The sequence below is a fragment of the Cygnus olor genome, chromosome 2 (assembly GCF_009769625.2).
Source record: "Cygnus olor isolate bCygOlo1 chromosome 2, bCygOlo1.pri.v2, whole genome shotgun sequence".
Taxonomy (NCBI): Eukaryota; Metazoa; Chordata; class Aves; order Anseriformes; family Anatidae; genus Cygnus; species Cygnus olor.
This window is the reverse complement of record NC_049170.1, coordinates 27,455,733-27,480,304: the sequence shown is the minus strand read 5'-3', so window position 1 is coordinate 27,480,304 and position 24,572 is coordinate 27,455,733. Positions and strand designations below refer to the sequence as shown.

Genomic DNA, 24,572 nt, shown 5'->3' with positions numbered 1-24,572 from the left:
CTCCAAATGTCACATGTAAGCACTTCTGTTATTTTAAGTCACACAGACAAGACAACAAAATTAATTGTTGGTTGTTCTCCATTTGGCAAAGATAACAGAGGACATATTTGAGAAAAGCCATCAGTAGTAGAGTGAAAAGAGAGGTTATAAAGTAAGGGCCCCTAATAACATGTTCTTTCTATCCCACATTAAGGTTGATCTTCACAGTCTAGATCAGAAGTGCCTAGACATGTCCTCACCAGAAAGGCCTTAACTTTGTAATTTATTCTCTGCACATGACATTCATTGACTTTAGGTACAGACTGTAAGCAAACAGATGTCTTACGCTGCCAGGAACATGCAGAGGATTCGGAAGTTTCACTGGACCCAAGGGAGAGGGTGGGAGAGGATAGAAGGGAGGTAGTAGGCAAAAACACACATACCATGCCTTCTCAAAAAAGGACACAAAAGAACAACATGAACATCTTTAGCTTTCCATCTGATTTATCAAAGAGAGGCTAGAAAAGAAAGCATTTCTTGCTCAAGAGTAGCTGCTAAGAAGGTAAGTGAATAAGATGGGCAGCTGAAAGATACCTGCTTGAGGTTAAGCTTCTGTTGCTCAACCAGTAAAGGGTATCAGGAGAATATCATGGAATCACAGAATCATAATGGCTGGAAAAGACCTCCAAGATCATCTGGTCCAACCATCACACTACCACCAATGTCACCCACTAAACCATGTCCATAAGCACCATGTCCAACATTTCCTCGAACACCCTCAGGGACGGTGACGCCACCACCTCCCTGGACAACCCGTCCCAATGCCTGACTGCTCTTTCTGAGAAGAAATGTCTCCTCATTTCCAACCTGAACCTCCCCTGGCACAACTTGAGGCCATTCCCTCTAGTCCTACCACTAGTTACCTGAGAGAAGAGGCCGACCCCCAGCTCCCTACACCTTCCTTTCAGGCAGTTGTAGAGAGCAATGAGGTGTCCCCTGAGCCTCCTCTTCTCCAGACTAAACAACCCCAGTTCCCTCAGCCGCCCCTCACAGGACTTGTGCTCCAGACCCTTACTAACAGGGAAAAGCCCTTTTCTATTTTAAAACAACTTCCACAGCAGTGCTGCCTGCTTCAGGCTTAAAACAACAACAACAACAACAAACTATGCAGATAAATAATATTTACTGAGAACTTCAAAATGTAAAATATTCAATAACTTCTTACAATCACACATAGAACCAGAATGTGGCAGACAGCTTTTACTTATTTATTTGTTTGTTTTAAAGAGAAGACAACCCCATTTCTTTTACAAGCCAGTGTTGTCAGCCCCAGTCCCCCAAGGAGCTGGAAAAGGTCCACACTGGTCAGGTCTCAGTGCTGGCAGCAGAGGGAGCCCAGAGGAGCTCTGCTGCTCGAAACCTGTGCCTGCAACATACTTCCCAGCTTAAGGCTGTGACAAGTTGCCAAAAAGTATGATCTTCAATCATCTTCACCCAAAAAGTATGATCTTTAATTGTTTTGCTTAAAATTCTCCCCCTTTTTTCTCCTCATATTTTCTTAATATTTCTAAAATGGTAATTTAGTCTAATAGCAAAGATCTGATAATACAGTACTAAACTGCAGTCAAGTTCTATTTAAAATCAAAAGCATATTATAACAAACCACAACTCATTATCTTCACACAGTACGCATATTTTGCTATCAACAAGAAGATTAGGATGGGTATGATGTCTGGAAAGGCATATCCAAAACAATCTAAAAAAGCAGCTGTCTCAGAAGCCACAAAAAGCATTACAGATCTAAATTCATTAGCAGTAGCTTCTGCACATGAACACAAGTGTCCTGGATCTGACCGGGAAGCAGCTTAACTCCTGCCTCTCCTTGCCTCCCTTGTGGCATGCTGCAAGCATAACCAGCACCTTTTTTCCTGAAAAACAAGCAAACAGGGGAAACCAGAGCAAATCCCACTTTTTGCCTCACCTTGTAATTGCCCTACTCTAGATGCAATGAACGTGAGATTTGGGCCCAACAGTCTGAAGGTATTGAGGGTCCTGCCCAACACAAAGAGCCCTCCCGGTCACCTGTACTTGAGTTTGCTTGGGGCACACCCTTTTCCCCTTCCATTAGAAGCTGGACCTGGCTCATACAAAAAGGAATGGTCACCTTGGACAGAGTTGAACCAAGCCAGAAAGGGGCCAAGCCTGATGCCTAAGAAATGCCAACAGGTTCATGTCTCTTCATGCTGTTTGATGGTCTTTTTGTTTTGAATCTTTTGTCATCCCAATCAAAGAAAACAAAAATTACAACATACACAGGCTAGGGAGCAGAGACCGGTATTCCAGTTTCCCTACTCTGAGATCACTGCAGCTCAATGAGTTATGCAGTATCAGGGAAATTCCTACATTGTGCATTATTGAAGTAGAACCACTATGCAGCCAGAATAAACAGTGGTGGTCCTCCCATCTGGGCTCTTTTAGACTTTGATGCTAGACGACGTGCTAAGCCTATGCAGAACTAGATTTTGAGGTCTCCTACTTATTGGATGAATGCTTGAATAAGCACAAATACACACCAAACACATTTCAAGAACAACATTCTATAACTTCAGCTTTTGGTTTTGAATCAAGTGGACAGATGTGCCTGATGTACGGTGCCTTGATTCTAACACTTCAGCTCCAGAGCATACCAAGAATTCAAGCTTGCTCCTTGGTTAGTGGATCATTTTAGGCAAATATGCTCAAAACATTTTGTAAGCTGAATTTCAGAGATGTTTAATTCAATTTATCGGCTCACTCTTTCCTAATTTTCTATAACAAAACGCACAAGTTGGAAACTCTGTGTGGCTTGTTTCTGGGTCTCAGCTCTAGCTCACAGAGCAGTAAAGCAGGAGTAAATTTTTGTAAGTTCAGAGTCTGTATATACATATGAATATATGGAGTTTATATTCTTCTATATATGAAGAAATATGAAGTTTATATTCAACTTGAGTCAGTATATCCAATTTCCTTTAAATCTTAGCAAAGCTCCTCCTTGTGCATCTCATAACTGTGTTGACTTAATTTGTGAGTTAGTAAAAGAAAATTCTAGGAAAAAAAAAATCGCTCTCCTTATTCTCTATCCTAATGAAGGGTGCACTGGTATGTGTACTTAATATCCATGTTTTAAAGATAATACTGACTGCTTTCTGCTACAACAGCTATGCTAATGCTTTTGTAAATCAAATCTTCCTTTGTTGTAGCCTTCCCCAGCTGCAAGAACCAAATATGAAATCATTCTGAAGAAATTTAAGCAGGTTTCCTTTAAGAAAAAATAAACGGCAAAGAAATAGCCATGAATTCCTATTCTCTCCTTCTCAAAAAAAAAAAAAAAAGAAAAAGAAAAAGAAGAAAAAAAGCCAAAAAATTCATACAAACTGAAAGAAGGATAAAAAGTAATCCCAGGGGGTTTATGTTGTTCCTCCCCCTTACTCGCCCTGAAACAGGAAAGCTATGAGCTTGAACTCCTGCACAACTGCAGTATATTCCTGGTCTAGACAGGTCTGAGCAGAAAGAGCTTTAGAATGATATGGTCTGTCAGGAAAAATCCTCTCCCTGCCTCCCCCCCAGCCTCCCCTACGAAAGCCCTGGGACTCTGAATCATTTTAAGGAAGTTTGCCTGTTTTTAACTGAAAAAGGAATGAGTATATTGTATGTGCTTAATGGTGGTCAGATGCTAAAGACCGCATCATTAATCTGGGCGTAACTGGAAGAAAACTAACAAAAAGAAAACACCAGAACAAACCAAAAGACACCCTCACAACTGACAGCTTACTAATACTGACCCTGAGAGCTCTCTCCACAGTTTGTGCTCATTCTCACAGACAAAATACTCAACTCCATATTCACCTAGATACCCTTAAAAAACAAACAAAAAATACCATGCCAGCAACAACAACACAAAAAACAATGACATAAAAAGCTATATGTATCTGCTGAGTGTATTTGAAGTCCCACATTTATCACAACTGCTGAGAAGGGGTCAAAACAGAGAGACATTCACATCCTAACAATATTCCTGACTTCAACTGACTTAAGCTTTTACATGATTTTCTGTCCCATTATCATTTTTGCCCCACATATAGCTTTTGTAGCAAGTTACCAAGCTTAAATTGAGGAACCAATACACAGAATTAAGATTGTGATTGCAACCCATGATCAACACAGTTAACTATAACAACATCAAACTGTGTGCTAATTGTTACAGAAATAGAAACACTGCACAAACTTTTCAAATTCCTTGTGCTGTTCCAAGGCATCCCTCATTCCACACACCTTTTTTTTTTTTTAAAAAAAACTTTTTTTTTTGATATCATGTCACAGGATATCCTCATAACAGTGGTAGCATTACAAGGATTTATTAAAACACACAAAAATCATAAAGTGAAGTGATCATGATCACCCACGCTCCCAAAACAAACAACCAAACATCTAGCTGGGGATATTATCCATATAGTAATCCATGGTCAATGTTGCGAGCAAAAGCTTACTTCTGACTGCTGGAATAGAGAATAATTTCAGAACTGACTCCGTGCAGCCCTCATTTGCAGGGGGAAAGCACCATGAAGAAGCTGAAGATCATTCGTCTGCATGAGCAGAGATCAGAAAGTACATTATATTTTTGGCAAGCACCAAAGATGCGTTATGGCAAAAGTAGATGAAATAGCACTGAAGTGTAAAGCAATTGCCTGGATAAATCATCCGTACCCTTTAATTTCTTTGGCCCTTACTGAAAGGTACTAACTAGTGAATCAAGAAAGAGCAGCTAGAGAAAAAACACCTTTACGCACAAGGTGACAAGTCACCTTTCACATGGATACCTACAATGTAAGTGACCTGAAACATTTGTGAAACACAGTGGGTAACCTTCTTGAGTTTCTTTATATTACCTAAATAAAAAAATATAAAAATAAGATACTGTCTCTCAGGCTCTCATGTCTCTCAGATAATAAGGGGTAAAGCAGTCTGCAGTTTGGTAAAGTATTTTTAATTCATCTACTGAAGAAATGCGCCAAAACATCTGCCAGAGATAGGAAGGGACATGTGTAAGATCACCTCAACATGACATTTCCTTCGGAGAAAATTAACAGTGGTTAACATCTGTGTAAGGCTGAATGACTTCAACCAGACAGACAGTGATTGCATGGGCTAATGACTAGGGCTCTCTTTGGAAAGAATGATGTTCTAACTATGCTGTAAATTGCTAAAAGACAGACTCCAACCTGAATTTATCATTTGCCAGGATAGCAACTTACACTCCTGGAACACATTTTCCACCACTGTTTTTCAGTTAGCTGTAGCCGTAAGTTCATCTTATACCTTTTTTAGTCCAAGCCTCATTTTCCTATATATCTTGAACAATTTTCTTCGCATCATAAAACAAAGAAGTTTCTACTGGTAGAATAGATTTAATGACCAGCATAAGTTGGGAAATAAAATTTACAGCCAGCATTTGAAAATCCCTACTTTTACACTGCATTTTGCTATTCCTACAATAAGCAGCCATGGTTTTCCTTTCTTATATTCCAACCACACATTGCTTTAAGAACGCTATACAGACCACCGTCACCAGACTAAGGCGCTACATACTTGGTATTGTACTATGTATGGGAGTAAAACTGTCAGAATCCAGGTGTCAGAAGCGAACAGAACACTATGAACAAGGGTTAAAGAACACGAGGACAACTGTGGAAATACATCGTTGCAGGACTGTCAAGTCCAAGGAATGCCCACATCTTTCCTGAGGATAAGTGGGGGGGGGGAGTAAAAGAGGTGGGGGGAAGGGGATTTTCTTAAGCATATTCTGCTCCCATCACTATTTTCAAGTTTTAAAATCGGTAGGAACAAACCTCTCAGGAGCACTCTGGAGACCTGCACACTTAGAAAATGACTATTATATATCAAGTCAGAAGGCAGTTAATATGAAAAACAGGAATGCAACTCCAACCAATATTTTCTTAGAGGGCTGGCAGCAAACTGTCAGATGCATGTGTGACCTCAAAACAACCTTTTGCCAGATGCCTCTTTAACCTCTTACAATTACATCAATTTCTAAAAAGACTGGTACATTTTACCATTTTCCTCCTTTGGTTATGCAAATTAAGAATATATACTTAAAAGACTGATTAAAAAGGTTTGTTTCTGTGCACTTTCATCTATTTTAAAAGCCTCAAAATAATTGCCTCTAATACATCACCAAATATTTAAACTTATTTTTTCCTCCCCAGGAATAAAACTGCAATAAAAGTTAAACAAAAAGTATTTATCTTCCTTTTTTAGTCAAATTCAAAACAAGATAACTTTAATATAGCTGTGAATTAAGGGGCCAAGACAGCATTTAGCCTAACCATCAAAGAAAAAAATATATTATGTTAATGCCTTTTCACCATTTTAAAGCATTTTTTATCATGAAAAAGTATGTTATATATCTTCCATTGTAATCAACAGACATAAACACAATGATTTGCATTATTCATACTCCAGAATCATCTGTATGCTAACATTTAAAGAAAGGCACTTTTGCAAATTTAAATTAAAAAAATCAAATACATATCATAATTGTGTTTATAAGGGCTCAAGCCTTAGAAAGCAAAGAGAAATGTAATGAAATGAAAAGTAGGTCATGTACACTAAAGTGCTAAACATTCTAACATCTGATCTGTGACTGAGAAAAGTATTTTAAAATCTAGAAGTACACAAGTAAATGAACAATTGAACAGTCCTTTGTCGACAGAAAAATCCACTTTGATGAGGCATTAAAAAAGATTTTCTGCACTGTACAGCATCTAGGAAAAATATTTCTTTTAAGAAATATACCTACTTATGCAGCAAAACAATGAATTTCAGTTGTTCTGTAACCCAGTTCCTTTAATCTGCATAAGAGATGCTGAGTTCACTCAACCAAATCACTACTGGCTTTCAGAATACAATCAACACATGCTTTTCAACAGTATTAATATAGCATGAAGCTTGTGCTCCTAATTATTCATGTTTTTGCATTCTGTTTTTCCCCCTGCTGTAAAATATGCAAATTTACTTCTTTGTGTTATTTAGGTCCCACATGGGCCTCAACAGATCTGCTTGGAAGGAATTACAAGCCAACATCTAGATACATGCTGTCAACATTTCAAGCTTCATTATTTTTATTAGTTCGGAATGCCATTATAAATTTGATATTAGGTTTTTAAAAGCTTTTTATAAATCTGATGAAAACCTACAGTCTAATAAAATGGTGTACTGATAATTACTACTGCTCGACTTTGTGTGCACGCACGCGGGTGTATGAACGAGACAGAGAAAAGCACTACAACTACTGAATACAAGAGAAATCACCATCTAGCGGTACTCTGGAAAAATGCAGTTTGTTTTTGTGAAAAAATTAGTACCCAGGAGGATTAGTTTGACTTCATTACTGAACGAAGGGTAGCCATTACCTCCTTATGCAGCTAAAGATCAGTAACAGGAGAGGACTGTTTCTTCTCTTTCTCAATTCTTCCCCCTCTCTTTTCAGTCAACTCTAATTGGAAAATTCAATGCCCAGATGAGCTACTGACTATTTTTAAGTATAAAATCCAGAAAGCAGCACTTCAAGAAATAGGTCACTTAATACAGCAACTTCTTGGAGTGCACCAAAGCAATCACTTACCTTGGTGCAAGTTAACACATATAAAGTGTTATTTAGATTAAAAAAAATAGATTTCCCTAAAATCTCAGATTATTGTAAAGTTAGTATTAAATATTTTAAACGTAAACAAGAAAATGAAATGGCAGCTTGTTTTTTGTTTTTTTTTTTTTTTTTTTTGAAAACTGCAACATTGGAAAGATACACAAACACTCATATAAAAAACATAACATAAGCCCATTGATGCAGAAAGTAAAAGGACAGTGAGCCACTGCTTTTTTCCAACTGGTACAAAGCCTTGTGCATTTCTTAAATGTAATAGTATATTTTAAAAACACTGCAGCATCCCAGCCTTCCTTACTAGCACCACTAAAAGCTCTTCAAATATTAATGAAAAAAAACAGCGTAGAGATTCACAGGAATCTACTACACATTACTATGAACTCATAGAAAACAAACAGCAGCAGCAACATCAAGTTCTTACAAATCTTTCTTGATGTATTTCATCTCCGAGGTATACATACACATGGGAGAAGCCAAAAAACTATTTGAACTGTACTAATAAAATAGTATGGAGGTAGTCCTTTTATTTGGAAGTATCAGTATATTTCTCTGTCATATATTCACTCTTGAAAATTTTAAAACTGCAGATTTCTCTCAGAAGTAAAAATTTAAGATCTTCAAAACATACGTAGAGATCTATTTTAGTAAGATCAACATGTAAACAATACAGATTTTATTTTAAGACATATTTACATGTTGAGTGACAACGTGGGTGTCCCTTAATTCAAATATGCAATTTAACCGGTTCTTCATTCCACAATAAAGAGTGCCTCAAAAAATATCTGCATGTAGATTAAATTAATGGAAACACAGAATGATGAGAGGAACAATATATGCAATATTACTCTACAAAAAAACAGAGATTTTCTGTTTTCCAAAACTAAAGACTGACTGGCGTCGATCATTTTACTGTTTTATATCTCTGGTACAGAAGATTTCCTGATTTGTTAAGGATGTTATTTTGCAATATAACTACGGTTAACTCAGGGAAACATTCAGGTGGCTATAAATCATATCTTTCACAGTCTCATAGTTGAATGATGATGCTTCTGCCTACAGATGAGGATAAGTCCATATAAAGGAGTTATAATATTGAATTAACTCAGTAATATACATTCTGAATACATCAGAGGAAGGTTCAAGTACTTCACTGCAAGCTCAATTGCTTTGCAGAGACTGGCTTCAGATAGGATGTCATAACTGACCACCAAAATTTGTACATAAGAATATGTCCAAATCATAATTTATCAAACTAGTTGCAAGTCTGACCACACTTGTTTTGTTGAACTCCTTCTCTTTAGACATGAGCATTGAAACTGAAGGTACACAGTGGTTAATTCAATGCACCTGGATTCACTTAAATATCAGAAGTCCTTCTCCTTAGTGGTAAAAGATTTCACAACACTTTTTTTTTCTTTGGCCTACGATTATTTGTATTCTCTTTAGAAGAAAAGTAACAGGCAAAAATCACGCTTACTCCAGTAATGTTAAACATAATAAATAGGTATTAATCCAAAAGTTGTTTACTATTTCTGCATGGCCTCCAAGAATCTAGGAGAACACAGTAGGGAAAAGTGAGGCTTACAGAATAGACGTGTCTTCTCAAAATTCCTACTGACCCTTCTCACCATGATCATAGCTTCTCTGTGACTGTGACAGTAATTCCACTCCATTGAGAATCCCATGCCTTGCCATTTTTTCCTTGGGTACTTACTCTTGAATCTTTGAAAAATTCTACAACTGAATTGTTTAATCTCAGAAAAAGACCTCTAGGTGACAGTCAGGTGTAAGTCAGTAATAATAGTCCCTAAAAGTTAGATACTTTTACAAATCAGTCTTAGCATCAGCAACTGAACTATTTCTCCAAGCCATTTACTCCATTCCAATTTGCCACATAAAAAGTCCCCTGAAACAAAACAAAATAATAAAACAACTCTTAAATCCATGAAACAGAACGGCCTTTAAAACAAAAGTAAAAATAGATAAAGCAGACTTGAAGTTGGGCACGATCGAAGAGCTCCTCCAAATACTAGACAGTCAACTCTGTCCAGCCCCAAGCACACCCATCAGGCTCTGCAGCCTCTTCGCCAGATCCAGGGGTTTGGCTGTCCGTGCCCAAGGATGGCATGGATGTAGCAGAACGAAAGCACATGGACCAGGATTTTTCCCACAGCTAAGAGCTGCTCTGCTCTCCTTGCTCAGGCAGCACGGGACTGTGCCCCTCCTTGGTGACGTCTCTGCCCATGCCTGCCTGTCCTCTTGTCACCATCGCTTGGCTGCAGGCTCACCCGCCTTGTGGAGCACCTGCCCTCGCTGCTCCCGCACACTGGCTTCTTTCTAATTTTGCTGCAAGAGCAATCAAGACCCTGCACATCAGCATCTTAAAATAAACCTGAAAACAAGATGAACAATTAGCAGTAGTTTTTGAAGAGAACATACAGAACAATATCCTGCAACAAGTAAGATTTCAGTTGTCTTCAAACTAACAAAAAAACCACTCACCACCCATCACAGCAGAACCATCAGCATTATGTGGATGTTAACAGAGTTTCTGACCGTCTTGCCAAAAAAACAAATAGAAACAGCACTGCTGCCTCAATTTTTCAATTCCTGATCTTTGACGGATGTTAGGAGTACCAATCACATGTATCTTTGATATCTGATGGGAGATTTTCAGCCGTGTGTCAAACCAATGCGCTAGTACTAATTTGTCTTCTTCTACGTGGCTAGCAATAATAAGAATGGATGACAGACTGGAATTTGTGTAATAAAAGCCCAAAAAAATCCTTAAAAAATAGCTACTCTTCAAGAACCCTAAGCTAACTCAAAACAAACAATGGCATTCAGAACATTAACTTGAAAAGCAATTTGTGATGATCAGACAAACCCTTGAAACATTTTTCATATCTCTATGTTTGATTCACGCTTCAAAATCAATTGCACGTGCTGTGCATATTTCATATTTTTCAGAATAATAGCTGTGCTTGTTACAAAACAAGCATCGCTTTTTCAGATTCACAAAGAGATGAGATGACCAGTTATCTGGAAAATGAGTGAACTGGTAGTTAGGCATAAAAATGCTTCGGTTTCTGTTGTTAAAATTACATTTTATATTTATTTTGTAGAGTGAATTGATAATTTTTTTCTTAGCTCCTCTGTAGACAATGATTTCTCCCTAAAAGTAAGATACAGAATTTCTTTGAGCTACTATGCTGCAAAGTTGATTTTTGTTGCTTCTGATGTTTTTATGAGTTGTCCTTCTACTAGAAGGATTTAATTCAGATATCGAAATTCCAAATGTATAAATATTCTACAAGTATATTTTTAAAATATTGAAATACATAACAGCACTTGGAGGAGTTATGAAAAAATAGCAAAAAATATCCTCAAGATTTCACAGGGGATAGCTCTGGTGGTACTTTCTCAATAAAGCATCAAACCTGTTTCCCCCATTTTCAAAAATCAGATGATACAGAGACAGAAAATAATTACATATTGTTAATTTCATCTACACTGAATTGGGATGCCAAGTACTCTCATTACATTATTATATAGACTTATTTTATACTTGTAAAGGACACAGCATTTGATTATTTCTTGATAGGTCTCTTTGAGACCCCCAGTAAGATTCCTTAATGCCCTTATTAGTGGTGCATGGTATAAACAGCCTTGCAAGGAATTTGTGACAGACGAGCTTCTCATTATTGCAAGGGTGGAAATCAGGAGAAAGCATCCCCTGAAGATGTATTTTTCTCTTTTTGATCCATGAAAGAGAAGCAAAGAATTTCCTCGCTTGTCCACAGAGTATTAGTGGACAAGGCTTTTTGTTCTTATATGCTTTGAATGAAAGACTAGATTTAGGAACCAACCTAAAATATATGAAACTTAATTCTTACCCCCCTTTGACACTGTTCACTGCCTAAAGCAGTATTCACATTAACAACCTGGAGGTGCAGTTCTAAAGATGGCTGTCCTATAACTACTGCTGAGATTAGCTGGAAACTTTTAGTGCTGGTGTTCTAGAACACTTACATCTCAGTTTTAAAAAGTTTCAATACCTCCCATCTGAGCAATAAAAAACAAACCAGCAGAATAGCTAAGGTTTTTGGACTGCCTCTTCGTAGACAAACAAAACTACAGATGTACTTACATGTACTTAATTCTGCAACTGCCTCTACACAGCAAGACAATATGCTCAACTGGTGAGACTGACAGTAATTCTTTTGCCAAGGAGAAGTTAGGATGAAAAGACAGTCTATTTCATCACAGTCTGCAAAATTAATTGCTGTCCAAACAAAAAAATAGTAAATAGAAATAACAGAAAATTAAAGCATAATTGATAATTCTTCAAAATTTAAATAGTCATTGAGAGCATTTAAGGAAAAAGGAATGAAGCTAAATTAAAAACAGAATTGAGACCAGCAGTTGTGGCACATAAGCAATCTTCAGGTGCAGAGCTCTCTGCCTATTACACAATTTGAAGCTCTGAATAGCCTCCAAATTTTGGGTGATGGTGTATCCCCTTCCACCTTTCCACAATGCAAGTGCTGGATCAATTTGATGTAGCCATCAAAACACAGAGTCACATGTGAAACCAGATCTATTTTAACAACTGGTAGATAGTTGGGGATATTTGTTTTAATGGAGAACTATTACAAAGAATGTAAGTAAGCTCTCCTAAGAATGAGTCCCAGTAGTCTCTCGTATTATTAGATTTTAATAATACGGGAGCTCTCTCAATTTCAGAATGCTCAAGCAACATTTGCATAGGTAAACGCTGCAAGATTCCTGATAAGAACTCAGTAAATTAAAACAGCAGAAACTGAGTATTAATGACGACAGTTTTACAAGGAGGAAAACCCAATTTTTCAAAAGAGGAAAAAGGAAAGGATCAGTTACAGCTTGGCAATAATAAATTCTGTATCCCCTGCATGCTTGAGCCATCCTACAGGACCATGAAAGAGCTTACCTAAAGCTGCAGATTTGGCCAGTTCACAGGTGAACACACTTAAGATTAAATTTTGAATAACAAAAAGACTTCGATGAAAATTAAGCGGTTTAGGGTTTTAAAATTAATCAAGAGTCATGTTCTAAATCAGAACAGTTACACACCTTGCCTTCTAATATAAAAAGATGTTGGGGTTAACGCCAAAAGGAGGGAAACTAATAAAGTCATCTAACAGCTGCAATGAGATATTCTCAACTCTAACCATAAAGCTAGAAGCATCAACTTTGAGGTTTCCTGCTCTGTAAGGAAATAAGGTCTCCTTGTTTATAAGATGAAAGGAAAATACAAAACTGCATTTTCAATGATATTGATTAAGAGTTTGCACCTATTCAGAAAACAACATGAAGAAACAAAGTTTCAGCTATTTAGTCTGTATAATGAGGGCAGGCATACAAACTCCTTCAGGAACAGTAAGAATTCTGAGTGATTTTTGTCATGGGTTCTTTTAACTCTTTTTATTTGATCTAAGCATCTCAAAAGACCTCTTTACATTTCAAAGATGACAAGAATCATTTCATACAGAAGCATCACTTACCCACAATAACAAATCCATCTGCTTCTCTCTCTGGCACTGCAATCTTCTTTGAATCTTGACTTTTTCGGAAGAAGCCGAACATAGCCTCTTTTTTTCTTCTTCTAAGTTGTTATCTAAAACGAAGACAATACACGTTAAGTAAATACAAGATAGCAGAATTTAGCATAAGAGGTTCACACCACTCTGAATGCAAAATACATGATATTGCAACTAAATCTCTGTTAATAGAGTTGAAGTATCAGGCATTTGCACATCAGACAAAGTACCTTGGTGATGCAGCAATTGACTTCAACAGGCAAAAAGAATAAATTACTAAAGGGTCTTCTATGAAGTTATGGAGTAGAACTATAAAAAAACACCTCAATCTTTCCTTTAGAAAGTGAAAGAAAGAAACTACCGTCAGCTTTTACCAAGCACTTTTTCGTGTTCTTCTGCTACTTCAAACTGTTGTTACACAAACTAACCGTAATTAGTTCTTGAGTTCTTAAACTTGGAAGCCCAAAATGCAATCCTATAGGAAATGCAGCTTCATAATGCAGCAGTATGAAAGCAAATGAATGAAGCAAATCACAGTAGATACTCAGTCTTAAGTGTCTGTGTATCAGTTATAAAGTCAAAAAACAAGAACAAGATACACAATACTTGCAAATATCCATTTTCATTTTTCAAGTTTGTAAACCTACAGACAGCTTAACACTTTGGTGTATTTGACCAAGTTAACACTAATTCCCTTAAAAGAAGCCGGAACATTATCAAGCAGTTTTTCATAACAAGAATTCACTCAATAATTCATAATCTTCCAAACTGGTTAGGAACTGTGACTTCAGCTACAAATAACATGAATGGGATGGAAGTGTTAACTGGAAAAGATTATGCTCAGCATCTCTTTTCTCTCAGGAGTGGAAGACAATATTGAAGCGATGTTAATAGCCTAAAAAGGACAAATCCATCTGAAAAACCTTATAAGCATTAGCCACAAGATGGCCAAACGGGCCAGCTTTTACCAAATTAAGTCCTATGCATCCCGCCATACAGTTGGATAAATCAAGAAACGTTGTTCTAAGCAAATTCTCTAATGATTGTGAACTTTAAGATGCAGACTGGAGGAAGTTTCATTCCTTTAAATAACAAAGTTGTAAGAAAAACTTCCTAAGCAAGCCCCACTCTTCTGAAGACCAAACAACAGAAGCCACAAAGCATGTGTGTACAGGTTCAGCTCACTGAGAGGACTACTAATGTGCCACCACCTACTTTCTGTGCTCTATATGAAGTGCACACCATTCAGTGCAGCAGCTGTAACTCTCCACTGCCTCCTCCAGCAAGAGCAGTTCACTTCTACAGAGCTGAGATGATGAAAAAAAGGAAAGCAGCACTCGCCAGCAGCTGCCACTTGGACATTATTAGCCCTCCTCCGGCTCCCTGGCAGAGGAGCGCCCTGAGTGCTGCCATGGGACCTTGGACATCGCTGCCCTGCGCAGCGGCCCGCACACGGTCTGGCTCAAAGTGCCGGGTGTCAAACAGCCGCCAAGGTTTTAAGAAAGGTACAGAAAGCCTTTCTCTACTAAAATATCAATATCAAATAGGGAAAGTTGAATAATGTAATTTTGAGTCCGAGGTGGAGTTTGAGGAGTACAATCCTGATTAACTTCCCTGATGCGCATTTCAAGGTGAAGGGACTGACAAACCGACAGCAACGCATACACCCTAACATATACATCCAGGAAAATCAAAGTCAAACCTAGAGAAAAGAGTCATACTAATGATAATATTGTTTTGCACTAAATTTCACATAGAAGAATTATTATGAGTGAACCACAGAAGACCACAATGTAGTGTTTATATTAAAAAAAAATAAAAAACCAACCCCCTGGATTAATTATTTGCCAAAACTCCTCACTTCCCACCCAAGCATTCACGACACCATAAGCAAGATTTTGTGCCCTGGCCAGTGACCTGCAGCGATCCACTTGACAATCAGCACCGACTATTCACCGCATATAAACCGCCTCGCACCCTGCCGTTACAAGCGTATCAAATACTTGCACGCAGCACATCACAGAAAGCCCTTTCTGGAGCGTGAGCATTGGCTTTCAGAACGGCGTATAAATAGCACGTTGCAAAAATCGGCAGCGATTCAAGCCGTGGGCTGATACCCACGAATGAAATAGAGTACCCCAGAGGCTGGCCAGCGACTGCTCGCTATGCTGACGCAGTGGAATTTCTATCAGTCAAACAAACTGCACCGAGGTACGCGAGCACGCGCAGAGCCAGCCAGTCTCAGGTATGTGGTAATACCAAAAATAAATGTTAATTATCCACACTTTATTCTTGTGCGCTTGTTTTCTTACCTTAGCACGTGAAATACTGATATTTCCAGTCCCGTGGAGATTGCGTAGCGCCAACTCCTAATTGCCTCATTTATTCCTTACCTTCCCCCCTCGCCCGGGCTCAACACATGGCGCCAGCAGCATATTCCTTTTTTAGCCCTTAGGGAATAAGTCTTCTGCTGCTACCAATTAGGGTTGTCAGTCCCATAGTTCAAGTGGTAAAAACCTGTGCTGCAATGCTCCAGAGTCAGGTTTCTGCTCCAATGATGTATGAAGGAGAGGCAGTTGTGGAACAGTTTAAAATGCAATTTTACCTTCTTTCTAAGCACGCAACAAGAAGGAAAATCAACTTGATGTGTAAAATCTTATAGGTAGCTTTGGTAAAGACTCAGATTCCAGCCAGCCACTTAAGGTGCCAGAGCTGCAGTTGCTCCAGTCACATTTTTTTCTCTTGGAGATCTGCGTTACTGTACGATTTGCAGCTCTATCAGGCACCGTTCTCCCTCCTCTCTTTCTTGCACACAGAAAAGCATCGTACTTCATATATACGTAACATCTGCACAATAAAGTTGTATAGGAAACCATGAATGTCATCTTTTAAATCCTGCATATTTAACATAATCTTCACTGCTTTAAAAAAGCAAAACAAAAACACACTGCAGGCATTACAACTCAGAGTAGATTAACAATTGGTATAACTTGACCTAGCCAAATTATCATTACAAGCACTTTCACATACTCATTTTTTTCTTTTTGTTGACAAAAGACAAACCTTTTAGAAAAAAAAAGGGATACTGAGAAAAAGGTGAAATTCATCCTATCTACGTAAGGCTCAAACTCTACTTTGTAGCTTTCGGTTTCTGAAGTAGCTTCTTCAACTAAATTGCACCGCCAGCAGTATTTCTCACGAAGAAAAAAAACACATCTTTTTGTTTGAAACAGAAAAAGAAATGAAGTACCCCTATAAACGCAGGCCTCAAATTCTTACTCTGATAAAACCACTGGGCCAGCAGTGAGAAATACGCTGTATTTGGGGATTGTGAATATTGGGAGGGTGGTAAGGAATCTGCATATTAAAACAGACTAGCATGCTTTGTGAGGCCATTTCCTTCTCTGGGTGTTCACCACTTCAAATCAAAACTTGCAGATCACACAGGTCTGCGTAACTGATGTGGAGGCAGGAACTCACCAACTATTACTTGCCATATTTCAGTATCTTTCCTGAACAGAATTAACTTTAAACTAAATAAGAGACACAAAAAAAAAGGGGGGGGGCCACAGAAACAAAGAGTAGAGCTGTATCAAGTATGGTATAGGTAAAGGAAAAGTCCTAGATGGGCAATGCGTTTGTGATATTTGCTCTCTTTTAAGAATTTTATCAACTGTGGTACTTCAAAAGCAAACATAAATCTCTCCAGCAATGTGAAATGCAAATGCTAAGTATTACACGTTAAAAACAAAACAAAGAAACACTGAGTTGAATGGAAACACTCGTGCTCTGGAAGATACGAGCACAGCTGAAGCGCTTACAGAATCAGGCTGAGTTTTACTACTTGTAGATAAGTTGAGGTTTCGTTTAACTAAAGCTGAAAACGACTGATTTCTGCATAAATTTAATTTCAGAGTAAAAACTAAATTTGAAGTTTGCAAATGTGGATGCATGTTCACACAAACCAGAGAAAAAATTATTTAAGGATTTTTTGTCGATGGTGGTGGGTTTATTCGTGTTGTTTTTTTGTTTTTTTTTTTTTTAAATGAAGCAGTCAGCACAAAATCACAGAAAACACATCCACCAGTCAGAGACAGCACCACGTTTCTGCAGTAATGTCTCCTATATAGCTCAGCACTTTCCACTTCCAGATGGGTTTAATTGTATTTCTGTAAGAGACCTGAAATTGAATTCACTGCCTAAAGATAAAAATCTCCCTTGGCAGGAATATGCAGTTCCCGTCTCCTCATGTTTCCCCCTCACCAAAAAGCGAGCATAATTTTTTCCTTTCTCCGATCTCGATTGTTAATAGTTAAGAATAATGCTTTTGGCACTGCTTCAGTCATTAACAAGTAATAAACTGCGAACTATAGCAATTCTGTGAGGCTACAAGAAATATTGTGTCTTTACGTGAGGCTCTGAGAACATACATGGGATATGGCGAAGATGAGTTGCAGAGATGCACACAGGGGTTAATTTATTCCTGGTGCACTTTGCCGGTCTCCTTTGACAAGAGATATGGGTGACCTTTGAGCCAAGCCAATATGTTACATCCCAATACCGTTTTTTGTATACGTTAAGGACCCTAGCATTTCTTTCAGCTTTTTCCTGCATGTTCACAAGTGGCAGAAGAAGAAAGATAATTCGATATTAAAAACAGCAAAGATGCAGACCAAGATAAAGAGAGGCTGCTTGGGAATTCAGCAAAGCAGAATTGCAGTGGCACTGCTGGTAAATAAACGATGAAATGAGCTCAGATGCAAATCTGATCTTAAGGAAACAGACTAATTTCACGCACCGCTGTTTAAGCTATATATACTATGGAAAAAGAGAAGGGCAATTCTCTCTTCCATGTGAACACCACTGTTATTCATCAATAAATTAACAGCAAGAGCAGCAAGACTGTACAGTTTATAGCCTGTACAGCCCGCTTATGACATGAAACAGACCAATTTAGAGTCAAGAACACGCACGTCAAAAAGATTTTTCTGTGACACCAAGAGATGAGTTTAAAAGCTTTTAACCTAGTATAAGTTACTATTTGAGGAATTAAAAAAATAAATAATTAAACAGATCATTTCTTTATCTGGCATTAACATCAGTCATATTCCTGTAGTTTATGCTTCTTCAAAGCATAAGAAAGGAAAATAGGTGCCAAGAGAAGCACAAATACAAAAATATATACATATACACATTTAACAAAACACTAAGGAAGACATTTTTTCTTAAATTCAATATGAATATTTATTTTTATAGTTTTTAAAATTGAAGGGAATCAGAAATACCAGGAACCCAAATTGCCCAACACCAACGCAACCCAAATTACCACCATCTAACAACACTCCGAGATGCTGAGTCGTAGAAAGCAACCACAGTTAAGCCAGACAATAAAAGCACAGGTGACAAAGGTACAGCCAGGAACGAAATAGCGGCGCTCAAACTGATGCCAAAATTCAAAATGCTCAAGAAGCTAGAAAATACTAAAAGAGCAAGCCACGCATTGGCAAAATCCAAGAGCCAATAGGCTGAAAGCCTGCTTCTTTCCCTGCGAGCAGTTCTCTTTGGGCTGCAAACCTTCGACGGCAACTAAGCGTGACGGCCACGTCTTTGTGGCGACTTTCACGGCTTGGTTTCCCCCGACGGCTAGCCCCTTCCCCCCGACGGCTAGCCCTTCTTCCTAGAGGCTAGCCCTTCAAACGCGGCAGGCGCGAAGAGCCCTCGCAGGGACGCTGCAGCAGACTGAAGCATCTCGTGCCGACTGCGACATTCACGAGACCTGGGGCCGCTTTTAAACCCCAGAGCAAGCGGGGAGCCGCTCCCGGTGCCTCCCGAAACAAGAGCCCGGACGGAGGGGGGGGGGGGGGGGGGCGGCGGGAGTGGGGGGGACAGCGCTGAGACCACGACACCCGCGTCGCGAAGGGCTGCGGGGGCCGGGCAGGGGGCCGAGACCCCCGGGAAGACGGGAACCGGCAGGCCCGGCCGGTTCCCGTCTTCCCGGGGGTCTCGGCCCCCTGCCCGGCCTCCCCCGCCTCGGCCCGCGGTCACCCACCGGCCCAACCGCCGCCTCCACTTCCGCCTCGCCGAGTCCCCTAGCAACGCCCGCTCTTTCCGCCGACGTCAGAGCAGCGCGGCCAGCCGGTTGGCAGGCGGCGGGCAAACCTCGCCTCTTCCTCTCCCCCCCTCTTCCGTTCCCGCTTCCCCGTTGCTAAGGGCGACGGGCGGGAAGGAGCGGCCGCCATGATGGAGGAGCCGCCGCCGCCATGATGGAGGACGCGCATGAGGCGCCGCGGCACCGCATCGCCGCCGCCCAGCTGGCGCAGCACATCGGGCGGCCCGTCTGCTTCGTGGGGCGGCTCCACAAGGTCCGTAATCCGGCCCGGGGTCAGGCCCGGCCGGTCGGGGTGCTGCGGGCTCAGCGCTCACTGGGACGCGCGGTTTGTTTTGCAGGTGCACCCCAGCGGGAAGCTTTTCGTGCTGGTGGACGGTGAGGGGAAGCAGGCGACCGTGGAGCTGAGCGAGCCCGTGAGTTACGGGGACACCCGGGAGGCGGCGGCGGGCCTTCCTCGGCCCCTCCGCACCTCTGCGTGTTTCTGTTTTTAAATCGGGACAAAATTTTCCCGCTTCTCCCTTTTCCACACACGTTGCACCGTCCCTGCTCCACTCATCATCAAGCTAGCTTCCGCAGTCTTAATAATAATCAATTATCTTTGCCAATTATATTTGGTTGTGGGGTGGTTCTTTGTGGAGCCAGCAGTTGGACTCGGTGGTCCTTGTGGGTCCCGTCCAGCTCAGGCCGTCATACAAGCCTATGAATTTTCGACTGGAGTTAAGAGAGACGTTTCCTTCCGTTTCAAGCACATCACTGTGTGGCTACTTTGTCTTACTCTATTCCATCTTAGTACATATCTTAGTTTCATTTTCCTTGCACTTTTTCCTTTGCCTCTTTATCAACCGTCTTCCTATCTCCAACAGACTATTTTGTAAAGATAATCCAAAAAAAACCACTCAAGAATATGGTATTTTCAAGAGTTTGTTGAGTTGACCTTTCACCCCCCTCCTAAAATATTTCTCATAGCATTTGAATAAACTTCAGAGTTTGCTCAAAGCGTTCTTTCTTAAGAATGGGTAGCATTCCTGTCTTTGAAAATGGGAATGCTTCAAGGTACAGGAATTACTTAATTGGTTAAAAAAAATAACTAAGCAATTCCTATACCCATTGCATTTATAACTAATGTGCAGAAATATTGCTTCGATATCAAGTATTCGTAAAGGGATAAGAACCAGGCATTTTCTTCTATGTGTGTTTTTTTTTCTTTCTTTTTGCGTCTGAGAAATATTGTGACTGAAGGATTATTATGGTTATGACGCCTTTTGATGGCTAAATTGAGCATGTCAGTAGTCATCCCATCTTTCCCGCTGAACGAGTCGTTAAATGCTGGCAAGTCTGTCCATTTTTGATATGAAATATTTGCACGTGATACCTTGAGTTTCAAGACTTGAGTCCTGTTGATAAAAAAAAATGCAGTTTCTTCTGGTGAGGAGTTTTGTCTTACAATTGTGAAACTTGCTATCTTCATTTCCAAATTGCAAGAAAATGTCTTTCCTACAAGTTCTGCCCTGTATCGAAATCTTTCCTGAGTCCATGAAAAGGTTTCCTGTGTCAGACTGTTAAAGCGTTGCATGTCAGCATCCAACCAGTGATTCCACAGCTTTCTGGGAGAGAGTAAATGGGTGAATTTTATAAATACGTAGCTACGATGTTAGGCATTTCACAGCCTGTTCCACTGCTGTAATAAGTACGTAAGGAAGAAACTTGGTATGTGCAGAAATAACGTGCAGGAGTTCTATATTGGAAGGACGTAACTGAAGTAGTACCACACTTCCAGTAGTTTCCCCAGTAGTAGTGTATTGCTTGACATGGAACAGAATTTGTTGTTCCTAGCTCAAGTGCTGTGCACCAGAAACAGCAGCTAATTTGTTGATACTAATTTAATTTCTGGTATGTTTTCTAGCTAGATGAAGAGATCTCAGGAGTTATTGAAGTGGTGGGAAGGGTAACAAATCAGGCAACCATCATGTGCATGTCATACGTCCAGTTCAGAGAAGATAAAAGTCCATTTGGTAAGTGAGGATGTATGTTAAGAGAAATTAATGTTGTGTTCTGAATGTTTCTTCATTAAGTAAGAAGAGAGCTTGATTATCCCCTCTTATGGACAAGGTTATTCTTCAAGCTCTGTGAAAAATAGTAAATGGACAGTGGTGTGGGAATTACGTAGTGAATATGCTGTTTTACAGGCAAAAAGCAGGGACTGACTCAAGGCCTGAGCTGATCTAGGTCCTTGCCATGGTCTGATCATTCTCCCAGTCCCGGGTTCTTTGTCTTCCCTTGCCTTGTACTCCTTTTGTGATTGTCCAGTTAGCAGGTCTAAAAATAATCCTCCAGGTAGAAAGCAATGAGAATGTGGCAGGCTTGGGAAAACTGGGGGGGGTGAGAGGGACTGAAAACACTCGGCTGTACCACTTTAAAATAAGCAGTGCTTTAATGCTGCCGTTTGCTAGTGGGGAATTTAACAAGCTTTTCTTTGCCCTCTTTCAGATCTGGAACTCTACAATGAAGCACTGAAAATTATTCACGAATTCCCTGAATACTTCCCATTCGGTACCGGGAGGAGCAATTGATTCTTCTTAGCATATATTTAGGGCTTCAGAGGGTGCAACAGTACCTTAGCTTTCCTCCCTGACAGCTTGGTAACAGTTGCATCAGTTTCCACCAAATATACTAAGATGCTGCTGTTGTATGCGCCACCTGTGGCTAGTGAAATTTACTTTCTCTGAAATTGAAAAGGAAGAAGCAGAACATTTCTGTAGCTGTCTCACTGTCTGTATATATTTAATCCTTTTGCATTCGTGAGGAATGGTCTCTTGCAGGATTTGACTTGCTAGAAATTGAAGTTTTGTAGGCATCTTTTTTTGTTGTTGTTTATTGAGGTTCCAGGATATTTAACACAAAACTTGAAGACATTCGGTGGGGTTTTAATGTAAAAATATTTTTTAATTTCATTTGCTTTGGTATAAATTTATTAAACATGGAGGGGGGGAGTTTTATTTTGCATCTTGATAATGGTCACTTCTACAATAAAAAAGGTTTGACTATGTTTAACTACTTGTGTCAGTATTATATCTTTGAGTGCTATTTGCAGTGATACAGGGTGATTCCTATTCTACCTGCACACATAATTTAATTTTAACAAAATGGAGTACAAGGTACTTGCTTTTTGCACTGATGTTAAACACTAAAGCTGTAAGTGTCTAATTAGGCTTGAGAATTTCAAGTGCTATTGAGTTCTCATCACAACTTTAATTCTTGGTGGATGTCAAGGTAGAAGTACCAGGATTCAGCTGGCATGTCATGATGACTTTAATCATACAAACTTCCACACAATTCCCAGTTTCATTACTATCCAGGCTATTTAACAGCACATAGAATTCTTACACCTCTTAAAGTAACACAATCAAAGTGAAATCTAACTTCTGAAATACTTACTGTGAGGGAAAAAGTGAAACATTTCAAAGCATTTTAAATAAATCTTTTATTTGGATCCATGTTCATTAACATTTCAGAGAAACAGGCTGCAGTTCTAATAGCTAGATTTAGTGCCTTATTAAGATTGCTGGCATTGTGTTTGTTTATGGATATCTCGATTTTTCAGTCAAGGAATTTGTGTTTTAAAGACTCCTTATTTATCACAGTTACTACAAATGACAGCGCTACTCTTAATTTGTGCAAATCATTAATGGATCATTAGTTCACCCATCCACGGGGTAGATGGTCAAGTTAACAGGTGATCTGTTTTTTCCACTTTCTACTTAGAAGATAGTGACAAAGTTACTGTCACTGGGAGGGAGAACAACCTCTGAAGTGTGGGTCAGTCTCGTACAGCAAACCAGAACAAGAAGGTCCCAGTGGCACAATACCACGCTTTGTCCTGTAGCGCTGTCCCTGCTATATTTTAATGCTTAGCAGTGTCCAGCAAAACGTCATTGTTACTAACTACGTGCTTATTTTACTAGCATTTAACTCTTCTGAATTATTCTATTCTAAGATGTATTTTGTGCTTGTGTATATACATTCTGTAAAATATTACGTGCAAGTAGTTCTTACCAAGGCCTATCTGGGCCTGATAGAATAGATTCCACCACTAGATGGCTATAGCACTTTACCCTGACACATCCTTGGATACGTGGTCATGAGTGTAAATATTAGATTGCATCTGAGTGGTAAATGCTACAGTTTTCCTTCGTCAAGACTTCTCTTTCATCCTGTCCTGGAGCAATGATATGCAGTCAGGCAAGTGGTATAAAACTAAAAGTTTCCATTAGGTGTTTTTCATTAATCTGCTTCTCTACACTGCAACAAATGTTGTGAATAAACAGCCTACCCTGACTATATGGCTTATACTAATAAGGAACTATGGAATATTCTTGTTATGAAAGGAAAACTAATGCTCAGGTCATATGTGCACTTAGCAGGATAGCAATGTGTTAAATTGCCAGACGTTTCGGATATCAAAGAGAAAGGAGTAACCATGGGCACTGCGCTGCTACCCCTTGCTTAGGACTGCAAAAATAAATGGAGAACCTGCCTGTCCTCATAAATAATAAAAGGGGAAGTGGTGGTGGCTTAGTGGGTCGCTGGCTGAAGGGGATTCACCAGGGCAACCATGCCATAAATGGCAAAGGAGGATATCACACCAGCAAAGCCGGGGCCAATGATAGGGCCAGTAGTGGAAGTGTAAATTGGGGCTAACAGCTTCTTTGGGAGGACAGGAGTATGGCAAAGACAGGGAGATGAAAGAAGGGGATATAAACTAAATGATGCCAGGGCTGACTGGGAGGCATTCCAGTCACTCGGCCCCATATTCAACGACTGTGATTTGAAGCAGGACAATAAGCCTACTTTTCCCACCATATTTGTGACCAACTTCAGGGGCACGGCACATTTTTCCCTGCTGTTGCTAAGAGGGTATTTGGAGTGCCCATCCCAATATCAGCAAGGGACACACTATCACATTGCCGTCTCCTCCTGGAACATCTGGCATAATTGCCAGGATCCTGGTCTGAGTAAGCGTCATTGGAAAAAATGGATTTGGGTGTATAAGAAAAGGGATGCCTGCTGGAGGCACTGGGAAGCACAGACTGGACAAGATAGCTGTAGGAAAGGTGGAGGGAGGGTTGAGCAGGTCCCAGGCCAGGCTCCCTTCAGGTACAGCAGAGAAATTAGGTGTTGGCAGAAG

The 24,572-nt window shown here is 39.8% G+C and overlaps 2 protein-coding genes across 3 annotated transcripts in view; one reads left to right on the top strand and one right to left on the bottom strand.

Moving 5' to 3' along the window:
• Positions 1–19,414, bottom strand: part of UMAD1 (UBAP1-MVB12-associated (UMA) domain containing 1) — a 79,661-nt gene extending 60,247 nt beyond the window's left edge. Inside the window, exons 1-2 of one of the 2 annotated variants that reach the window (XM_040549777.1) lie at positions 19,328–19,414; positions 13,243–13,355 (exon numbers count right to left, since the gene is read on the bottom strand). In XM_040549777.1, coding sequence (XP_040405711.1) covers positions 13,243–13,324 — 82 coding nt within the window. In that variant the 5' untranslated portion in view covers positions 13,325–13,355; positions 19,328–19,414. Of the gene's footprint in view, positions 1–13,242; positions 13,356–15,590; positions 16,743–19,327 lie in introns of those variants that run through there. The other variant, XM_040549778.1, reaches the window with a different exon arrangement.
• RPA3 (replication protein A3) lies at positions 19,409–22,438 on the top strand. The gene is made up of 4 exons (XM_040549780.1): positions 19,409–19,640; positions 19,726–19,800; positions 21,291–21,399; positions 21,875–22,438. Exons 1-4 carry the CDS (start codon positions 19,539–19,541, stop codon positions 21,955–21,957), a joined length of 369 nt encoding a protein of 122 aa, XP_040405714.1. The 5' UTR covers positions 19,409–19,538; the 3' UTR covers positions 21,958–22,438.
• The last annotated feature ends 2,134 nt before the right edge of the window (positions 22,439–24,572 follow it).